The 19,744-nt window shown below is 38.5% G+C and overlaps 1 protein-coding gene across 1 annotated transcript in view; it reads right to left on the bottom strand.

The window, feature by feature from the left end:
• The window catches only part of LOC145667018 (succinyl-CoA:acetate/propanoyl-CoA:succinate CoA transferase), a 125,811-nt gene that overhangs the window by 8,302 nt on the left and 97,765 nt on the right, over positions 1–19,744 (bottom strand). Inside the window, exons 5-7 of the mRNA XM_081734704.1 lie at positions 16,206–16,394; positions 9,126–9,341; positions 2,708–2,845 (exon numbers count right to left, since the gene is read on the bottom strand). Coding sequence (XP_081590830.1) covers positions 2,708–2,845; positions 9,126–9,341; positions 16,206–16,394 — 543 coding nt within the window. The remainder of the gene's footprint in view (positions 1–2,707; positions 2,846–9,125; positions 9,342–16,205; positions 16,395–19,744) is intronic.

The following is a 19,744-nucleotide window of genomic DNA, read 5'->3' as shown; positions in this document are numbered from 1 at the left end:
TTCCTTCATTTGGAATACAAAAAAACATCAGTACCAAAGCAATAATTAACACCAACGATACCTGTACACTAATATAACCAACAAATCTAACTTATTTTTTCCTCCTGTGGCTTTGTGTTTTTGTTTAATTTGATCTTTTTCTTTTAAAGCTTGAAGTTTAAATATTTTGCGGCGCTCAAGTTTATTTATTTCTGAAGATAATTTTCTTTCTTCAGTCTTTTCTTATCTTTCTGGACCAAAAGATACAATATATTTCAGTCAAAAATTTTTCTTGTAAACCTAATGTGTGGAGAACTACATGCAGTGTAACCAAACCCAAACTATCACTTAACTCAGTATGATGTGCTTATTCCATAGAAAATACGAAAACTCGATTTAGGAGCCGTTCAAAAATTTGTCATAAATGTTTACTGATCCAACCCATGGTTGCACACTGGGGTACGCTTGCAGCTGTTGCCTCGGTGCGACGTCACAGTGCTGACTGTTAAAGAATCCACATACCTCTTGTAGGATGGATCAGTCATCTGTCTTACTGTTATTCTATCCACCACAGCGCCTACACAGCACTTCGGTAACTAATATTCACACTTGTCTTAATTAACTATACATATGTCTTAATAGATATGTATAGTCTTCAACCTGCTCCAGTTCCGTAATGATCGAAAATCGGACACATGTTCATAGGACTTTTTCGTTTATTTTCGTTTATGTGACATTCCTCCCGAATCCTCACAAATTATATGACATATAACGTTTACTCCATAGGATGGTGGTCCAAATAGAGCAAGCATTATATTTGATAGTCGTAAATAGAACGTTTGCCCGAGCGTTGACGATGAAACAAGTAATTATATGAAAAGACTCCCTTCAACGCCAACTACACGTAAGCAAAAATTCTACGTACAACCTTTAGAGACACAACAGATTCAGCATCATATTTCCGAAAATTAACAAATTACACAAATAATAAGTAAAAAGTAAATTTTGCACCATGTACTCAAATAGATAACCACGAGGCATGGGAGATGACATGCACAATCGCAGAAAATACTCGTCAATCGATTCGAAAATTTTAATTATATTGATACTTACATAGCTTTAAACTAGGAGATACAGTTGTAATAATTATAATAATGGATGTTTCTTATATTGTGAAAAATAACTCGATTCAACTAAATACATAACATGATTACACAGTGTCTTGTTGCAGCAGGGTAGAAGACGCTGTTACACATTCGTCTCTTCGGCGCCAAGTAGTTGCCTCTCGCTAAAACTCTTCGGCTCTCGCTGTACGCGTGGGCTTCACGCGTTGAGTGACGTAAGAGTGGACCGATCTGTTATTGGCTGAAGAAGTGCTGATCAAGGTCACGACGCCCACATGCATCGGCTGAGTGAGAGAACACACACACACTCGCACATAGAAACGTCGTCTGCTAGCATATGCTAGTCCTTTTAAATTAAAAAGAGAATTAAACTGCTTGAACTGCATATTGCCAAAATGATGAATAAATGAGTTTATGACAGACATTCCTCACGAATCACACTGTATATTTCTGAGCTTTTGGTATCTATTGACATTTTAGCCTGTCACATAGGAGGGATGACGTTCCTCGGCGATCTCACCACCTGCGGAAGTGGACAAGGAAGGAAGCGGCCTAGGAACTTTCATGGTAGGTACCATCCCGGCATTTGCCTGGTGGGAATAAGGAAAACCTAGGAAAAACCTCATTCAGGATGGCTGCACTGAATAGGCTTTTACACCTTTCGGGCTGAATGTCCCCATCGAGACTCGAACTCAGGAACACTCGCACAGACGGCGAGAGCGTTAGTAACTATACACAAAAGTCCGAGTGACACGTAAAAAGTAATTGGCAGAGTATTTATGCGGCAAACAAGAGGAAGAGCTTCAGTGTTTTTCCTGTACTATTCTAACTGATTTTTAAACTTATTGATACTAAATGCAAATCATTTAAAGTAATTTTTAATTTTAGAACGGGAAAGATATGTGATACTATCAATAGTTAAAAGCTCATCTATGACCATTGTACAATCCTGCAGGCAACAAACTGTTTCAAAAAAATGGAATGAATCTTTCAGTTTAACGTCCCACGTTTATGCATGTTAGGCTAAGGGAGAGGGATAATGTGGGGGGAAATGGGAGTACCCCGAGAAAACCCAATGGACACAATGATGTACGCCACAAACTTCTTTGGGCGGGGATCGAGTCAGGGACCTTACACACCAGAGGTAAGCACTCTATCATTGAACCACGTGCCCCCAAACGGTTTCAATGAATCACAATCATCATCATGAGTGTGGAATGAACAATCGGAATAGCAGGGTACATAGGGTGGTTGAAAACAAATGTTATTCCTTGATAATTGAAGTAGCCTCAGCAACTTAAAAGAATACAGGGGGCCGCGGTGGCTCAGTAGTAGAGCGTTCACCTCTGGTGCATGAGGTCCCTAGTTCGATCCCAGCTCGCGCCAAGAGAATTTTGTGGTGGACAAACACCGTGTGCGTAGGTTTCCTTGGGGCTCTCCCGTTTCCTCCCACTTTCTTCATTCCACCATTTCATTCATTTCTCATCATCACAGTCTCCTTTAGCCTAACCGGCATAACCGTGGGACGTAAAACTCACAGATTTCATTTCATTTTTAAAAGAATACAAATTAAGAGAGAAATTCAACATGTAAATGATTCTAACCTGAATACATTCTTGTTCCAATGGAGTCAGCACATACTTGTCCGGTAAGATCCAATTCAATACACGAATTAATGGCAGTCATCTTGGAATTCCTTGATATGACTTGGGTGTTGTTCACGTAGCCAACATCCAACATAACTGAAAAAACAAACAAACAATATAATCTTCATATTTGCTTAACGACAGAAACTGATGCATGTGAATAACTAATTAGTTAAACTTAGCACTTGTTACGATTTTCTTTTAATGTTTCGGCAGAATCTCTTACTTTCCTCGGTAGATTGAAGTTCAGTCACATCACAGAATAAAATTCTGTCTTGTACTTTTTGTATGTATCAAATTAATGAAGAATGAGGACAGACCTTAATAAACAGGAAGATACGAAGCCTGCACGACGGAAGCCGATGAGGAACGAGATACTCAGGAAAAAGCCCAGAAGAGGACCAAATTATCAGTGGTACACTGATTGAATAACCTACAACACCCGTTCCCGAGATCGCATTGGACAAGGGAGATCCCACCTCACCCAATCTCTGGTAGCTGCATTGGACAGAAGGAGTATTCTCGTGAGACCAATCTTTACAATACCTTGGAGGCCGAATTGAGCAAAGGATGTCCGTATAAAACCTAATTTCTAACTGCATCAAAAACCGAAGCCACTTTACGTGTACTCAGGTTCTACTGGAAACATTTATATTATAAGAGCGTTGTAATTATTTTAGAGAATAGATTTTATTATAAAATTGTGAAGGGAAAAATCCCGGACTATTATTGACTTTACTAACTATATATATAATGACAAGAGTTATCCAATGTCAAGGGACTTTTGAGACACCCTATATATATGATATCAGGGATGCAAATAAGCTACAAACTAACTCGCCCAAGAAAAAAAAAAGCTACTAGCCCACATTCCACAATAGCAATCATTTACTTACTTTCGGTATGATATTAAATATTCGCCCGCACCGATGAACCACTCGCCCCACGCGAGTGGTTATTTGCATTCCTGATATATTATACGAGGGTCATTCGGAAAGTAAAGAACGTTTTGCGCTAGCGCGTGTTCCCCCACCCCCGCTGCCGTTGTGTTATTGACCTGGGCATGCTTTAGCCTCAGTCTGGCACCAGCTGCGATCCGCTACGGTCCGTTATTGCTTCGCTGTGCGACTGTAAAATGTGCGATACAATTACTGATCCCGCCAAGTGTGAGGTTCGTAGTGTGATAAGATTTTTGAATGCAAGAAAAGTGCGTCCGATAGAAATTTATAGACAAATCACTGAGGTGTATGGAAATGTAATGAATGAAGCATCAGTTCGTAAGTGGTGCATTATGTTTAATGACGGACGGACGAATGTGCACGATGAGGAACGCTCGGGCCGGCCTTCTGTTGTGACTGACGAAATCAAAGGAAGAATTGAGCGGAAAATTCAAGAGGATAGGCGATTCATTATTGATGGGCTGCACGAATTCTTTCCTGAAATTTCAAGATCTGTGTTGTACGAAATTGTCAAAGTTGAAAGACTTTTTGGGTGGAAGCCACTACGGCAATGATGATGAACTTAAGGAAGCTGTTAGTGATTGATTCAACAGTTTGGCGGCAACTGTGTATGCCGAAGGCATAGAAAAACTTGTACCACGGTATGACAAGTGTTTAAATTTACATGGCGACTATGTCGAGAAGTAACTTAAGTATCACATAGTATGTAGACACGGCGCAAGATAACTTTGCACTTTGAAACCGTTGCTTCCCGAGCGAGTGAGATGAAAATGAGAGGAAATGGTTGATCCTACGCATGCGCAAGATATGTTGCCAACCGCGATTATCCAAACTTCTCAGTAGTAGATCCTAATCTTTTTTTTTTTAATAGTTTGTTTATTACTGAATGTTTGCCTCTTTGCAAAGCATCACACATCCTCTCCACTGCTTTTGCAACTGGACTGGTACAATTGACAACAATAGACCGTCGTTTGCTCTTTCTTTCTCGAAGTAAGCTCTGACACTATATATCAATTCCCTACTTAGACTTCTGATCGTAGTACTGCTCCCGAGTTTTTTAAAAAAGATCTTTCATCTTCCATATCATAGCGTTAATTAACCAAAGTATAAGAGAATCAATTATTAAAATTAAGAATAACTGAATGTATCAAACACCTGAACGTGCCGGCATAAAAAAAGGGGTAAAGAACTCATACAAATACATCCACACAAACCCAGATATTAACACACAAAAGAATAGATACACATAGTATTTTAGTTCTACAAATCACAAAAATTCAGATTTATATACACCACTATAACACAATGCTAAGTAATACTGAGTGGAAAACCTTCTTTCACCCTTCTTATTTTGACCTTTGGGTTACCAAAAAAAAAAAAAAGTAAAGAAAAGAAAAAGAAATCCTCCCACACATCTGTTGGTCAACAGAACACATGGTACATTTTGGCAATCGTAGCATTCCATTCGCTTAGGGTCTAAAACAAGAGACATTGCTCACTCACCCCTCGAAATAAGATATTTCCGATGCTTGTGGAGGTTTTGTTCTTTCGCTGGGTTTCGTGTAGTGTGCTGGTAGATTGAAAATAAGGTGTTCCTTGTTACTATCGTATTCCGGTCCAGTGTAGTGTGGAGAGGCTAGTGTAATAGTTTGTAGGTGTTTCGGTGTGTGTTGTAGTGAATTTAACGTGACTATAAATGTTATAAACCCCAAAGTGAAGCACAAAAAGATCCCAAGGATGGGTTGCTTCATGAAACACAACTTTCAAAATTAATGATGTTCAAAAAAAACTCTGTGAAATTAGGTTCGGGCAAATCGGGAGGAACGAATGGATATCAGTTTGTAATCACGTGAAGCAAATTGAAACTCAGTATTGGGAAGCAGAAGGAATTATGGATAAAATTTCTGAGAGGGTTGTTATCAGTCTGGGTGGTGTCGATAGTGATAGCAACAGTGATTCAGAAAAGGACACTGACGGTGACTTATCCGGAATAGAAGAAATGTAGGTGAGTGTTTCCTTTATGTACACATACACATAGATGAAAAATATTTGACTTTCATTTTTATTTGTGGAATGCAACGTCTATTATTAATAGTAATGATCTAGATATACATAGATGAAAAAGTACAACGTACGAGTTACGAATAATATCTCACATTTCTAAATTCATGGCGAATATTTATTTCAGTTGGCAACGCTGATAAGTTCACTTTTCTGCCTCCTAAATCACGGTCAGATGGGAGCCAAATCGCGAACAGCATTACGTCACTCAAGTGCAGAGTTGTTGTGCGCCGTGTCTAACACAAATTTCGCCTTTGTATATCAGTTATTAAAGTGTTTATACAAAAACGTTCTTTACTTTCCGAATGACCCTCGTGTGTATATATATATATATATAGGGTGGACAATTTATCTGGAACATCAGTAATAACGGAGAAACCAAAAGAAGGACAAAATCGAAACTTTGCATGAAGCAACTATAAGGAGGGAGATATCGTTTTACGTATTAAACACCACCACCCAGTGAAGTGCTGCCACTCCAGTATAAAGTTATACTTTTTCCAATGGCACTACGTCAGATTATTACACATTTCAAATCAACATGTTACACGAAAACTTAAAATACCATATTTATTATTCAGTGTTGCAAACTAAGTGTTGCACATCGGAAGTACCTTAGCGTTGGATACTATGGTCATGGTATGACTTGTTTTGAATGAATAACAACGAAGTTACAAGACTTGAAAATTTGATTTTTTTTTTCGAAAGGCTTTATTTTAAAAAAAATCTTAGATACAAATCATATCTAGTTACTTGCGTGGTTTGCAATGAATGTGTAAATTATTTTGCCGTTTACAGCACTTCGATATCTCAAACCGCTCTGGAGATACGATAAACATTGCTGAAGTTTGCAACACTGCTTAAAACATGTAATTGCGAGCACTTGTAGTTACACCTACTAAAGTTATTCCTGCAATGCTATAAAAGAGAAGGAAAACAATAATCAGTTTAAATATTGTTCAGAAATACGCCATTTTCAGCAGTGTTGCGAACTTTATCAGTGTTTATCATATCTCCGGAACGGTTTAAGATATCGAAGTACTGTCAACGGCAAAATGATTTGTTTGCCAATTGCAAACCACACAAGTGATTAGATATGATACTTATCTAAGCACGTTTTCGAAATAAAGCCTTTCAAAAAATTCAAATTTTCAAGCCCTTGTAACTTCGTTGCTATTCATTCAAAACAAGTCATACTATGACTATAATATCCAACGCTAAGGTACTTCCGATGTTCATTGTCTTGTCCATCTCCGTTGTGCTGTATGTGTGATAGAGGCTTCCGAACTTTGGATGTTTGTGATACTTTAACATTCTTAGTTTGCAACACTGAATAATAAATGTGGTATTCTAAGTTTTCGTTTAACATATTGATTTGAAATAATCTGACGTAGTGTCATTTGAAAAAATATAACTTTATACTGGGATGGCAACACTGTTCACTGGGTGGTGGTGTTTAATACGTAAAACGATGTCCCCTTCCTTATAGTTGCTCCATGCGAAGTTTCGCTTTTCTCTTTTTGGTTTCTCAGTTATCACAGATGTATCAAATAAATAGTCCACCATATATATATAAAATACTGTATAGTTAAGCACGAATGTGGAAGTTTCCATTCAAAATTTCGGCACTAATAAATATTTAGATGCACGTCTCAGTTTAAATTGATACTAAAAATATGATTACTGTTGTTTCGTAGTTGATGTAAAATTGATATACATATGGTCCCACGTAGGGTGATAAGATTTAGGAAAATAGAATAAACGGGACGCTCGGGAAACTGGCGTCATTTGATAATCCAGCCATTTATTTACGGCAGAGAGGAAGAAGTAGACTTCCATTATCTAATCATGGAAGGTTTTTTCGAATATCAAAACATGGAATTTATTACAGAGTTCGAAAAGTATGAAACTATTTTACAAAATCTCGGAATTTTTCCAAACGAAGACTTAACCATGAAGTTTAACTACATGTGAAAATTATACTACATAACTAGGAGCCAAAAACGGGACACTTGTATTTTTTTTTTTAAAGGAAAAAAATGAATTTTGCATCCCGTTCACATTTTTCTCGGAAGACCACACAACTTCTGAACACGTCGTTACAAAACGGACCGTTTGGTCACCCTAGGCCAACGGAGTACTACTGAAACTGGAAAGTAACCAAATCTTGGAGAGAACTAAATTCCAGTAATTTGCTGCTTCATCTTGTCAAAAGAAGGACAATGGTAGAAATAAATATTAATTATGGAACAATTAAGAACTGTTAAATCGTAGCGACCTTGATGTATGAATTTGGTATACAAGGTCTCTCCAGTTGCCAGCAATGCGATCCCCAGCGGGAGATATGCGGTGGGGGATCGAAGCTAAGCACTTTAGTTCTCCGTAACTATAATGGCCAGATATGAGCCAAATTTGGTGAGCAAACAGCCCATGACCAAGCGATTAAAAACTGCTACTTTGGTAGCCGGAGTAGCCAGGGGCATGCTCGTCTCTTCTACCTGGTACTTCATTTCTCGATATCCACTGGCCGGATCTGAATGAAATTCGGTGGGGAAGTAGCCCAGGAACTAAAGACCGCTATATTTAGTGGCCAAAGGACAGGCTCGGCACAATAACAGAGGCTGTGTTCCACAGTTTGCATACTGGGAGCTTCTGAGTTCAGCTCGGCTTGTACTGTGTAAATGCAAATACAGAACATATTTGATTGCACAACAGAATAGGATACATAGCTAGTACAGGTTGTAATAAACAAAACACGCTTAGGAATTTTAACAATCGTTCACTTACTTATAACTGTGATTCGTGATAATACTTCGTGCTTCCTAGCTTTCGGTTCTCCCCTACAGCCTTGTTTAGAGGATAAAAAAACAATAAAAAACATCGACGTGTGACTAGCAGCTACAACAAGGATTTCTTCGCATTGCTCTACCCCGATGAGTTCATTCCATTTTATTTCCCCCCGATGTTTTTCCTCGTTTTTATTCTTCGTCAGCAAGCCTCTCGGGATTGGCCGAAATCTTTCGAAGTACTCGGAAGTACTACTAGGAACCAAAATTACAAGTAAAACTTAATTTTACAGTAAACGAAAGCTAAAGTGAAAATTAAGAGAAAATATTGTATTGTCATCTGGTATCATCATCAGAATATTTTAGAGCTCTATTTAATACGGAAGTAAGTGAAATTGAAATTGGAAAATTTTACTTTAAAAAAATAACTAATAAAAGCACTATAAAAATGCGACCAACTTTACATACAATTTAACTGCAAAGACTACACCACTTTATTGTAGTTAGTCCTCATCCTTTTGTTCAACTTCCATATAACGTTTTCCCTATTTCTACGTGTAGATTACTTACAAACGAATGGATTATTATCAACGAAGTCGTATAACTTCTTGGTGCCCAGAAGGAAGCTGCCTACAATTTTCCCTTGATGAATGGTCTTCTTGTTGCCAGTAACGGCACCACATTCGACGAGGTCCACAACGCCGTCAGCGAACATCTCCGAATGGATTCCAAGATCCTTGTGGCCCTTCAAGTCTGATAGCACGGCATCAGGAATGCTGCCAATTCCTACAATGACAAAAACATACCAACACATACTACGAAAGAAGTTATCGAAATAATTATTTCAAATACTTTTGGTTTAGCAGATAAATGTGACGTGGTGTCACAAGATTAAACATCTGAAGTAAGTAATAAATGAATATACTTTTCAGGAAGATTTTTCCAATTTAAAAGGGGAAAAAAACGTATTAAAAAAAATGAAGAATCGTAGTCCTAATATATCTGGCCTATTTATGTTATGTGTGTTTTAAAGGTAAAAAGAATAATGAACAAAAGATGTTAACAAATGGGATAAACGATACTACGTAAAGAATTTGAGAATAAAAGATAGAAAAAATATCCGGTACAACACTCATGCGTTGACCCGTATTTATGCATGGGTCAACTATTACTATTTTTATATTATTATACATCATATTATCATAGATTATAATATATACTTAAGTGCCAAAAGTAATGGGATATTACCTAATAACATGTGGACCTCCTCGAGCACAGCGAAGGACAGCAACTTGATGTGGTAGGAACGGAACAAGTCGCCAGAAGTCTGCTCGAAAGATGTGAAGCCATGAAGTCTTTCTTGCCGTCCACAATTCAGTGCTTGTTGCAAGTGGAGAATTCTGGACAAAAGTGACCCGTTCGATATCCCAAATATGCTTGGCAAAATTCATGCCCGGAGATCTAAGGGGTTGCAAGTGTCCACATTGTTTTTCAAACCACTCGCGCACCAATTCGGCCTAGTGACATGGAGTTCTGTCATTCTGGAAAACTCCATTGCTGGCACAATACGCGAAGTCTATAAGGTTTTGAAGATGGTAACCAAGCAGCAGAACCTGGTTATGAACGGTAAATGTCCGGTTCAAACAGACCAGAAGACACAAAGCAAGCCATGTTAAGCATTGCGGATCCACCACCAGCTTGGTGAGTGCCTTGTTGACAGGCCTTATAGGATCTGCGCTACATCCGGACCTTACCATTCCCACGTCCCAACTGGAAACTTATCTCACCACGTTGCCAATCATCTAAGGCCTCATCCTCGTATTCCGACCAGATGGGAGTCGCCGCTGCCGATGGTTAGTTAAGGCACTTCTATCGGTCTAGGCTACAATACTCCATGGAAACCGAACTACGCTGCACTGACCTCTGAAATACAATTCTGAGACGTCCTGGACTGATTCGTACTGTAAGTTCATTCACTGTTGCTTGTTGCTTGTCTGTCCAGGCGTCGCCGGTCATAGCCGTTCAGAATACGTGGGCGGGCACTGCTTTGTCCCTGATGGATCGTAATACTTTTAATTCAGTGCTCACGGTCCACCCTTGTCTGTGGAGCGAGAAAAATTTACTCTCCGAACTACTTCCGAAATCGAAGGCTCCTTTCGTCTACGACTAGCTATCATCCCAGGCTCAACATTCTCGTCGGCTTGCCATCACCAGGAAGTTTCACTATACTTACAAAAGTCCAGCTAACAGCACAAACTGCTTTGCGCGGTTTCACCAGTTTTCTGCGATGTCAACTTGTTCCTTTCCACTCTCCCACGATTTTTGGCACGTAAGTATATTATTTACATATTATTTTTATATTTACTATTTTAATCTTTCCACGGAAATACCTCGAAAACAGTTGAATATAAATGAACCGAACAAAAACTCAAACACGAAATGCCATGGGGCCCATCGAATAGTATTGTTGCAGTGCCTCTCAGGACCGCTCTTCATGAAGCGCCAGGCCTCAACTTTGAAATTTATCATGGAAACATGCGGCGAGTGATACCTCGTTCGATAGATCTTTAAAAACTAAAAGGTATTGTGGCAAAAGATTTGTCGGTCACCATATCCAAAATGGCCGCCAAGGCATGGTACCTATATCAGATAAAAAGTCTAATACCACTAATATGAAAACGGTTGTAGACAAATGAACAGAACAAAAAAATGAAACAGGAAAATGGCATGGGGCACGTCGAATGATGTCGCGGTGACCCCAGGGCGACCTTACATGGGGACACAGGGCCCAACTTTACAATTTTAAATGGAAACATAAGGATAGTGCTACCTCGTTCGATAGGTCTTGAAGAACTAAAGAGAGGTGTGGGAAAAAAAGGTTCATAATAAACACAGTTTTCAAAATGACCACCAAGACATAATACCTGTATCAAATAAAACGTCCAGTCCCCATAGAATGAAAACAGTTAAATAAATAAACAGAATAAAACTCGTATAGGAAATCACACAGGGTATTTATCATTTTACGGTTTGAGAGTGATTCAGCAAAGAAAAAGATGATTAGAGCAAAAGTGCCATAATGAAGAGTGAGGTGCAATTAGATGGAGCGGCGCCTCACTCTGCGCAAAGAGTGGTGGAGTATTTGCACACGCGATATAATGGAAAATAGACTGGGAGAAAAGGGCCAATACTATGGCCCGCATGATCCCCAGATTTTTATTTCTGGAGATATTTGAAAAATGCATTAGGGAAGATATGATGGAGCGAATTTGAGTGGCTTGTGCTCAAATCCCATCTAACGTTTTATTACAAACTGTCATGCATTTTCGCCGAAGGATTAATTTATGTATACAGGCAAACGGAAATGTCCCCACTTTGTGAGGACAACTCCAAACTGTGAGATGGATTTCCCCATTTTGTTGGTACGTGAGAGGCAGAGACTCACGACACGAAGAAAAAAATCACCCCGGACGTGAGAGGTGAGGAGACTAACAAATAAAAAGCCCTGGATATACCATGCAACACGACACAGAAGGGAAAGAATCGAACCAATGTTGTGCAGACGGCGGTTTGTATACATTGTTGTAAACACTGCATTGTTCGACAATTTTGTTCCAAATTTCAGTTGATTCATTTTTACATTGGCTGCAATAAAAATGGAAGCATTTAACACGAATTTTACCTAATTTTTCTCATTACAGAGACATCTATCTCTTATAAAGCACATTTCAGATTCAATTGTGTAGATTAAATTTGTAAAAACTAAGGTTCTCATTTGAAATTTCACCGTTCCTTCCCACTTCCCCCCCACTTATGGAGGGGAGGTTGGAGTGATACTTTTCTAGAAATTAGATTTCCCCCTTTATATTAAGGCACTTTTACTCTAATCATACTTTCCTCTGTTGCATCATTCTCGAGCTGTGAAATGATAAATACCCTCGGTGATTTCCTATTCGAATATTTATGTTCATTTATCTTTAACAGTTTCCATTCTATGGGCACTGGACGTTTTATCTGATACAGGTATTATGTCTTAGTGGTCATTATGAAATCGGTGACCCATCTGATCAATCTTTTGCCAAGCGCTCTTCAGCTTTTAAAAATCTATCGAACAAAGGATCACCCTCCTCATGTTTCCATTTAAAATTTTAAAGTTGGGACCTGGGTCCCCACGCAAGGTGCCCCTAGGGATTACCGCGACATCATTCCACGTGCTCCAGGTCATTTTCCTGTTTCGTTTTTTGTTCTGTTTATTTATCTGCAACCGTTTTCATGTTAGTGGTACTGGACCTTTCATTTGATACAGACACCATGTCTTGGCGGCCATTTTGAATATGGTGACTGATACGAATTTTTTTTTTTTTTTTTTTTTTTTGCCACAACGCTTTATAGTTTTTAAAGATCTATCGAACGAGGTATCACTCGCCGCATGTTTCCATTTAAAATTTTGAAGTTGGGCCCTCGGCCCCCATGAAGGGCGGCTCTGGGGGGCACCGCGACAACACTATTTTATGTGCCCCATGACATTTCCTATTTGAGTTTCGTTCGGTTCATCAACCGTTTTCGAGATATTTCCGTGGAAAGATCAAAATGGGCCACTCTAGACATACATATACGGTATATAATATATATATATATATATATAAGATAGATAGATAGATAGAAGGTGTTTCAAAACAACATAGTCAACGTTTGGGAGGTAATTCCTGACACCAAGATAAAAAGTACAGACCAACCTTGGTGCACAAATGCTTCCTTTCGGAGTTATAGGCTCCCGAAAACATGAAAAAACGAACTTTAAGGGCCCATAGCTCCAAAACTATGGGACCCACCATAGTCGGGTCAAGACTTCACTTAAAAACTAATATGTGCGCTATCCAAATATCCAGGTGTCAGAATCCTGCGGTACTTCCGAAACAATTTTTATAGAGCAAGTTTGGTTACGGGCATATAATTTGTGGTACTCATCAACTACCTCTATAAAAATTGTTGTGGAACTACCGCAGGATTCCGAAACATGGATATTTGGATAGGGCACCCACTAGTTCTTAAGTGAAGTCTTGAACCGACTACAGAAGGTCCTATAGTTTTGGAGCTAAGGACCTTTAATGTTTATTTTTTTATGTTTTCGCAGCCTATAACTCCGAAAGGAAGCATTTGTGCACCCAGATTTGTCTATACTTTTTGTCTTATCTTGATGTCAGGAATCACCTCCCAAACGTTGTCAGTGTTGTTTTGAAACACCCTGTATATAAATGGACCTTACATTAAACTGTTTCAGCAAATAACGTCATTTTCATCGATAGCTCAGGATATTTCACATGTAACTTGTTGTCACTTCCCAGAATGTCATCTTGCATTGGATATATTCAATTGAAGAGTGATGGAGTTAAAACTTGCTAAGTAAAACTTTTTTCTTAAAGGACTTTTGTTTCCAACGATTTTTCTTCCTTCTTGCTATTCTAAACACTTTGCATAAGGTCTTTTTTGTCCCTACAAATATACTGTAAAACTAGTTTTGAGTGTTCGCTGAAACTGTTTAGTACAACTACAGCACAATTTAAACGCAGTAAGCTGCAGTATTATTATTATTATTATTATTATTATTATTATTATTATTATTATTATTATTATTATTATTATTATTACACATTTATCCCATATTTGTGCTTACAGTCAAAAGTTTACTGGAGATTATAAACGCAAATTCAACAATAGTATTCATGGAACTTTCGATCGTTCCATAATATAGGCTGGCTAATTAAAAAATAAAAAATAAAAAAAATAAAAATAAAAAAATTAAAAAAAAAACTTTTTGCGGTGCCTTTTCTAGAGTCTTTTGTTAATAATAATAAAAATTAAACAAGAACGCCCTTACACATTACCCCATGCTGGAAATGGTTTCCGCCAGTTCTAACGTTATGTCTGTGAAATCATGTTCTGACAATGTCTTCCACAGCACCACATGGGCGATGCTCTGGACATGAATTTTAATCTGCTGTTGTGCTCGTCCAGGCAACAAGCCCGTGGATTAGATCAATAAACGCTACCCCTGCCCCCCCCCCCCTCGCCCCTAGGTATGTCTGATGATTACAAATGCCACAACCGTTTCTCATTCTACGTTTATCTGTGAATAATTAATAAACGCGGCAAGGATGTATATGACGTATGGCACACTGCCCAATCTGATGAAAGAAATAATAATAGTGCTCATGGTCAGTTAACTAATGAAAGAACTGCTCCAGTAGATTCAGACACACAGCATCCTCACAGTAGTCTAACCTTCAGTAATACACGCACGCTGCCCACATGGAGCAGTCATAACTTGTCCAATGTCAAAGAGAAAAGGAGGTATCGAAGTATCCTGTCTGTGCATGTGTATGTGTGTTGTATGACTTTCAAGTAGGCCTTCAGCTGTTGCATTAAGTTGCCGCATATGCCAGGGGTTTGGGGAGAATGCCGTGAACGAACGCACCACTAAGCATTGATTCCAGAAATTCGATTGGGAGATATCTCGCAGTGGGCGACCACATACGAAAGCAGGCCCTGAAAGCAGCCACCGAAAAGGACACTGGTCTAACGTGTGATTAACATGCAGAAAGGTTCTATGTTTCCACTGAAACAGACTGTACTTGCATGAAATAGGGAAGTCATACAAGTTAAGCAAGTGGGTATCCGACATATTGTCGGCAGCAAACAAGGAAAAACAGTGACAACCTGTTTGTCCTTGCTCACTCGTCATCTGTACACACCCAGCTTTCATCGCCTGCTCAGTGTCGACGAAAAGTGGTTCCTTTATGACACTCTCAAGCGTACCAGGGCATTAGTTGTGACTACGTGACCCTGTTCCTCACATCTCTACACCCACGAAAGGATATGCTCTCTGTACGGTAGAATTCTCGACAAGTGGTGCATTACAAGCTCCTTCGACCTGATCAGATCATCACTGCTGACCTGTATTCTCAGAAGTTGCAAAGAATACACCATGTATTGGTAGAGGGAGCCGGAATTGGTGAATTACAAGGGTGTAGTGTTTCTGCACGACAATGCCAAGCCACATGTGGCAAATAGGATCCGGGAGACCTTTCAGCAACTTGACTGGGAGAGACTGGGGCATGCACCATATTCACCAGACCTTGAGCGAACAAATTATCACCTGTTTCATTCCGTCGAGATAGTTCGCAAATGAGAATGACCTGCGTAACGCACTCACGGACTACTTTGGATCCTCGACCGCCGAGTTTCATCACCAGGGTATTGCGCAGCTGCAGGAACTTTGGCAAACGGTGGTAGATGCTAATGGAGATTACTTCGGAACTTAAAGATACGTACCGTCCACTGTATTGATCTTTGTTTATCACTGCTCTAGAACGGCACGAACTTTTTTTGTTACCTTGTACATAAATGTAATAATTAACGAATCCATTGTTGTGGTGTGAAATATTTGGTCAAGCTTTGTACTTCCTCTACTTTCCTTACTCTATGCATTTTTAGGTGGAAGTGACATGATAGAAACGCAGTCCTAGATAGATGCTATGTTTAAAAATCCACGTTAAGTGGCTCAGCCATTTGGCCATGATGTGATCACAAACAAGATTACATTTATTTTTAATAATATAGACTGATGATAAAAATACATCATATGCATACCCATCTGTAAAGTGGCCCCATCATCAACAAGATTCTCGGCGATTAGAGCCCCAATCTTCTTTTCCTCTTCGCTGGGTTCTCCACCGCCATGACTGGGCAGCGGTACGTCTACCTCCACGGCATAATCAAAATGAGAGGAATGGATTAGGCTGTCTCCGAAGGTCCGAGGCATCTGGCAATTCACTTGAGCTGAAACACAAAATAATTTCAATTCTCTATCATCATTAACATATCCATACATATTAAATATACAAAGTGGCTTTAAAAAATGTACAAATTAAGTAATTGTGAATAACTTTCAAATGGATCGACGGAAAAAGTCTCATTTTTGTAGTGTTGGCGCCTCAATCATGCAGTTATGCTATGTGTTATTTATGACTAATATGGAACGGGACGTATACGAGAGCTATTGTAGTTATAGCAATAACTAACAAACTTTTTTTTTCTTAAAAAAATGGAAATTTAGACTGAATTTTTGCCAAAATATAAACATTTTGTTTATGGTAAAATAAAAAATATAGGCTAGTTTTGATGGACTGATTTTAATGTGTGTAATTTTATGTTTATTTGTGTTTCTTGGAACTTTTCAAGTACTAATTAGGTATTGACAAATATGAAACGAGTATATACCTTAGACTTATGGTGTTAAATATATCTGTATGTAGATACAAGTTTAGTGGAAGCAGAATAATACACTGTGCTTTTTTAATGTTGAGCTCGGCTCCCAAATTTGATAGTTTTTTTTCTTTTGTTTGTTTAGCGTTACAACTATTACAGACTTTTAAAAGCCAATTTCTTTTAGTTTTTTGACTAGTGTTCGGGTTATGCACTTACTGTACTTCTGTTAAAATTGTAAAAAAGAGTTTTACGTCCCACGATTATGCCGGTTAGGCTAAAGGAGACTGTGATGATGAGAGAGGAATGAATTGGTGAAATGAAGAAAGCGGGAGGAAACGGAAGAACCCCGAGAAAACCCATGCACACGGTGTTTGCCCACCACAAAGTTCACTTGGCGGGAGCAGGGTTTGAACTTGGGACCCCAAGCACCAGAGGTGAACGCTCTACCACTGAGCCACCGCGGCCCCTTGAAATTGTAAGTACGTGCACTTAACGAATATACTTTTCTAATGTTTATCAATGTATGAACTTACACGATGGCTGTGTTAAGGTAGATAATTGCAGTACTTGTGGAAACAAATTTAAAGATTACACAGCAGTCTTTTATACATCAGGAATTTATCGTGACAGTATTAATAGCTTAATGGTGTATTATTAGACTGCATCCCGACAATGGTTTCATTTCCTCTTTTTGTGTAGATGGCGTGAGTGAAGCAACATGGTTACAAAGCAGACATTTAAAGAAAGAAAGGCACTCTTGAGGTGTTATATGAAGTATGAAAACAACAGTGAGATGAAAACAACAATGACGGAATGCTTTTGGAACACAACCGCTACACGTTTAATAATTGCCTGAATTTGTGGTAAATTTGAAACCGACGGTTGTGTTGCAGATGTGCACAGAAACTACTCAGAACAACAACAAGTCCTGCTTACTCTTGTACTTGGTTAGAACTATTCACTCACTCACCACAGAAATTGCGCAAGTGTTCGCCACATTTTGAGGACTGCAAAGTGGAAAGTCTACATTTCAAGGTTGCTGCAAGCAATAAACGAGGACGACCCAGGTAGTAGATTAGTATTCTAAGTGGTTTCAAACCATGGTGGACAACGATGTAACGTTTGCAAAGATGATTGTGAGGTGTGATATAAGGACACATTCAAACGCAATGGCACAGTAAACCGACAAAATTGGGTCTGTGATCCGTTCTAAATCTAGAAATCCACGTGGATAAAACAGTTTTTTTCCCCCAGGAGGAAATAAGCAGTTTGGGTTGTCTTATTGTGGCTTGATTGGTCGGTTCTTTCACAGCACAATACCGGTACCTGCTGATGATGGAAACATCCTTTTTGGGTACAATCAGAGATCTAAATGGGGACGAAAGATCTAGGTGCCCACAAGATGGTGCTCCACCTCACTACCGTCATTTTGTCAGGCAATTTTTCAGTGGAAATTTATTTGAACGATGGATAGATCTAAGAGGGTTTGTAGACTATCCCCCACATTCCGCAGACCTCACTCCTTTAAACTTTCACTGGCAACAACGCTCTTTATGGACAAAATCCTCGTACATAGAATTACCTACAAACATCCCCCGAGCATTCCTGTGTATATATCAGCTTTGGCGGCATCTGCAGCGTATTGATGCTAACAGTCTACAATTTGAACACACAAACTAATACCAATTCATCATCACACACTGCAATGAATAACAGAACATTAAACTATAATAGTACCAAAAATGAGATTTTTCTGTCAATATATTTGAGAGTTATTCACAATTACACATTGTTATATTTTTTCGAACTACTCTGTATCCATACTTACTATCTATTGTTCTCCTTTCCCCTTGGTGGAAATGAAATTTTTATTTACATTGCAATTAAGAATTTGTGTTCGTAAGAAAATATATCATATGAAGGTAGCACACAAATAGGTAACTGAAAATATATAAGGCAGGTAGCACATAAATAGGTTCTAATTCGAACATCTAAATATTATCAAATAAAAGAAATTCTGACCAAATCATATATTAGTACTATATAATAAACAATACCGTTACGGTTTTGGCAAAGTATCTTTGCTTTTATCAGACATATTATGAAATACAATTTCTAAGACTACAGCTTCATATATATAGTCTTGACACACAAGAATATATATAATCTTGGAAAATGACAAACATTATATATATGAAACCCCTCCCAATGCAATTATGGAAAAATACAAAGAATTTCATTCCCCACATTTGAGAAAACTGTTTATCTAGTAGATTCCTTTAAAAAAAAAAAATGCATTGATTTTCAGTTTTGAAAGTTACTGTATTTTCAACTTCAATTTTGTTCAGTAGGAAACAATTATGTATCTTTAGAATAAATTACTTAAGAATAAATTACTTATTGTATTATTTCTTCTTGATCTTTTTCTTGTTAGTGGTAATTCTAATTAGTATTTTTTTTTTTTAATATCATGCGAAATTTCAGACAACATTGCAAAGGGGGTACGTAGATCACTTTTCGAATGAACAGGGGGTCCGCTTTATCGGAAAGTTTGAGAACAAATGCAATATATTGTAACAGAGTTTCAGATGAGTGGGTAATATATATGCGAATTTATTCTGAAACTAGAACTAACATTTTGTGATCACTGGCGCAAATCCCGGGGAGATAAGGGGGACATGTCCCCCTCAATCTTGAAAATGGGGGACTGTCCCCCCCCCATAAACCTATTTGAAATGTGTTATTTGGGGAGAAATTGGATGATTTGTGTCCGACTGCCACTTAATCTACATCGCCTAATATACAATACACAACAGATTCAACTCAGAAATGAGATTTATCTACCGTAATGAGTCTCTCATCTCCCCCTCCCCCAGAATAAGCCCCAAATCTCCCAATGTTGAAGTCAACTCTGCTCCCCA

Source organism: Thermobia domestica, chromosome 12 (assembly GCF_964235325.1).
Source record: "Thermobia domestica chromosome 12, izTheDome1.hap1.1, whole genome shotgun sequence".
In the NCBI taxonomy this organism is placed as follows: Eukaryota; Metazoa; Arthropoda; class Insecta; order Zygentoma; family Lepismatidae; genus Thermobia; species Thermobia domestica.
Note: the sequence above shows the minus strand (reverse complement) of the source record. Positions and strands in the feature narration are given on the sequence as shown.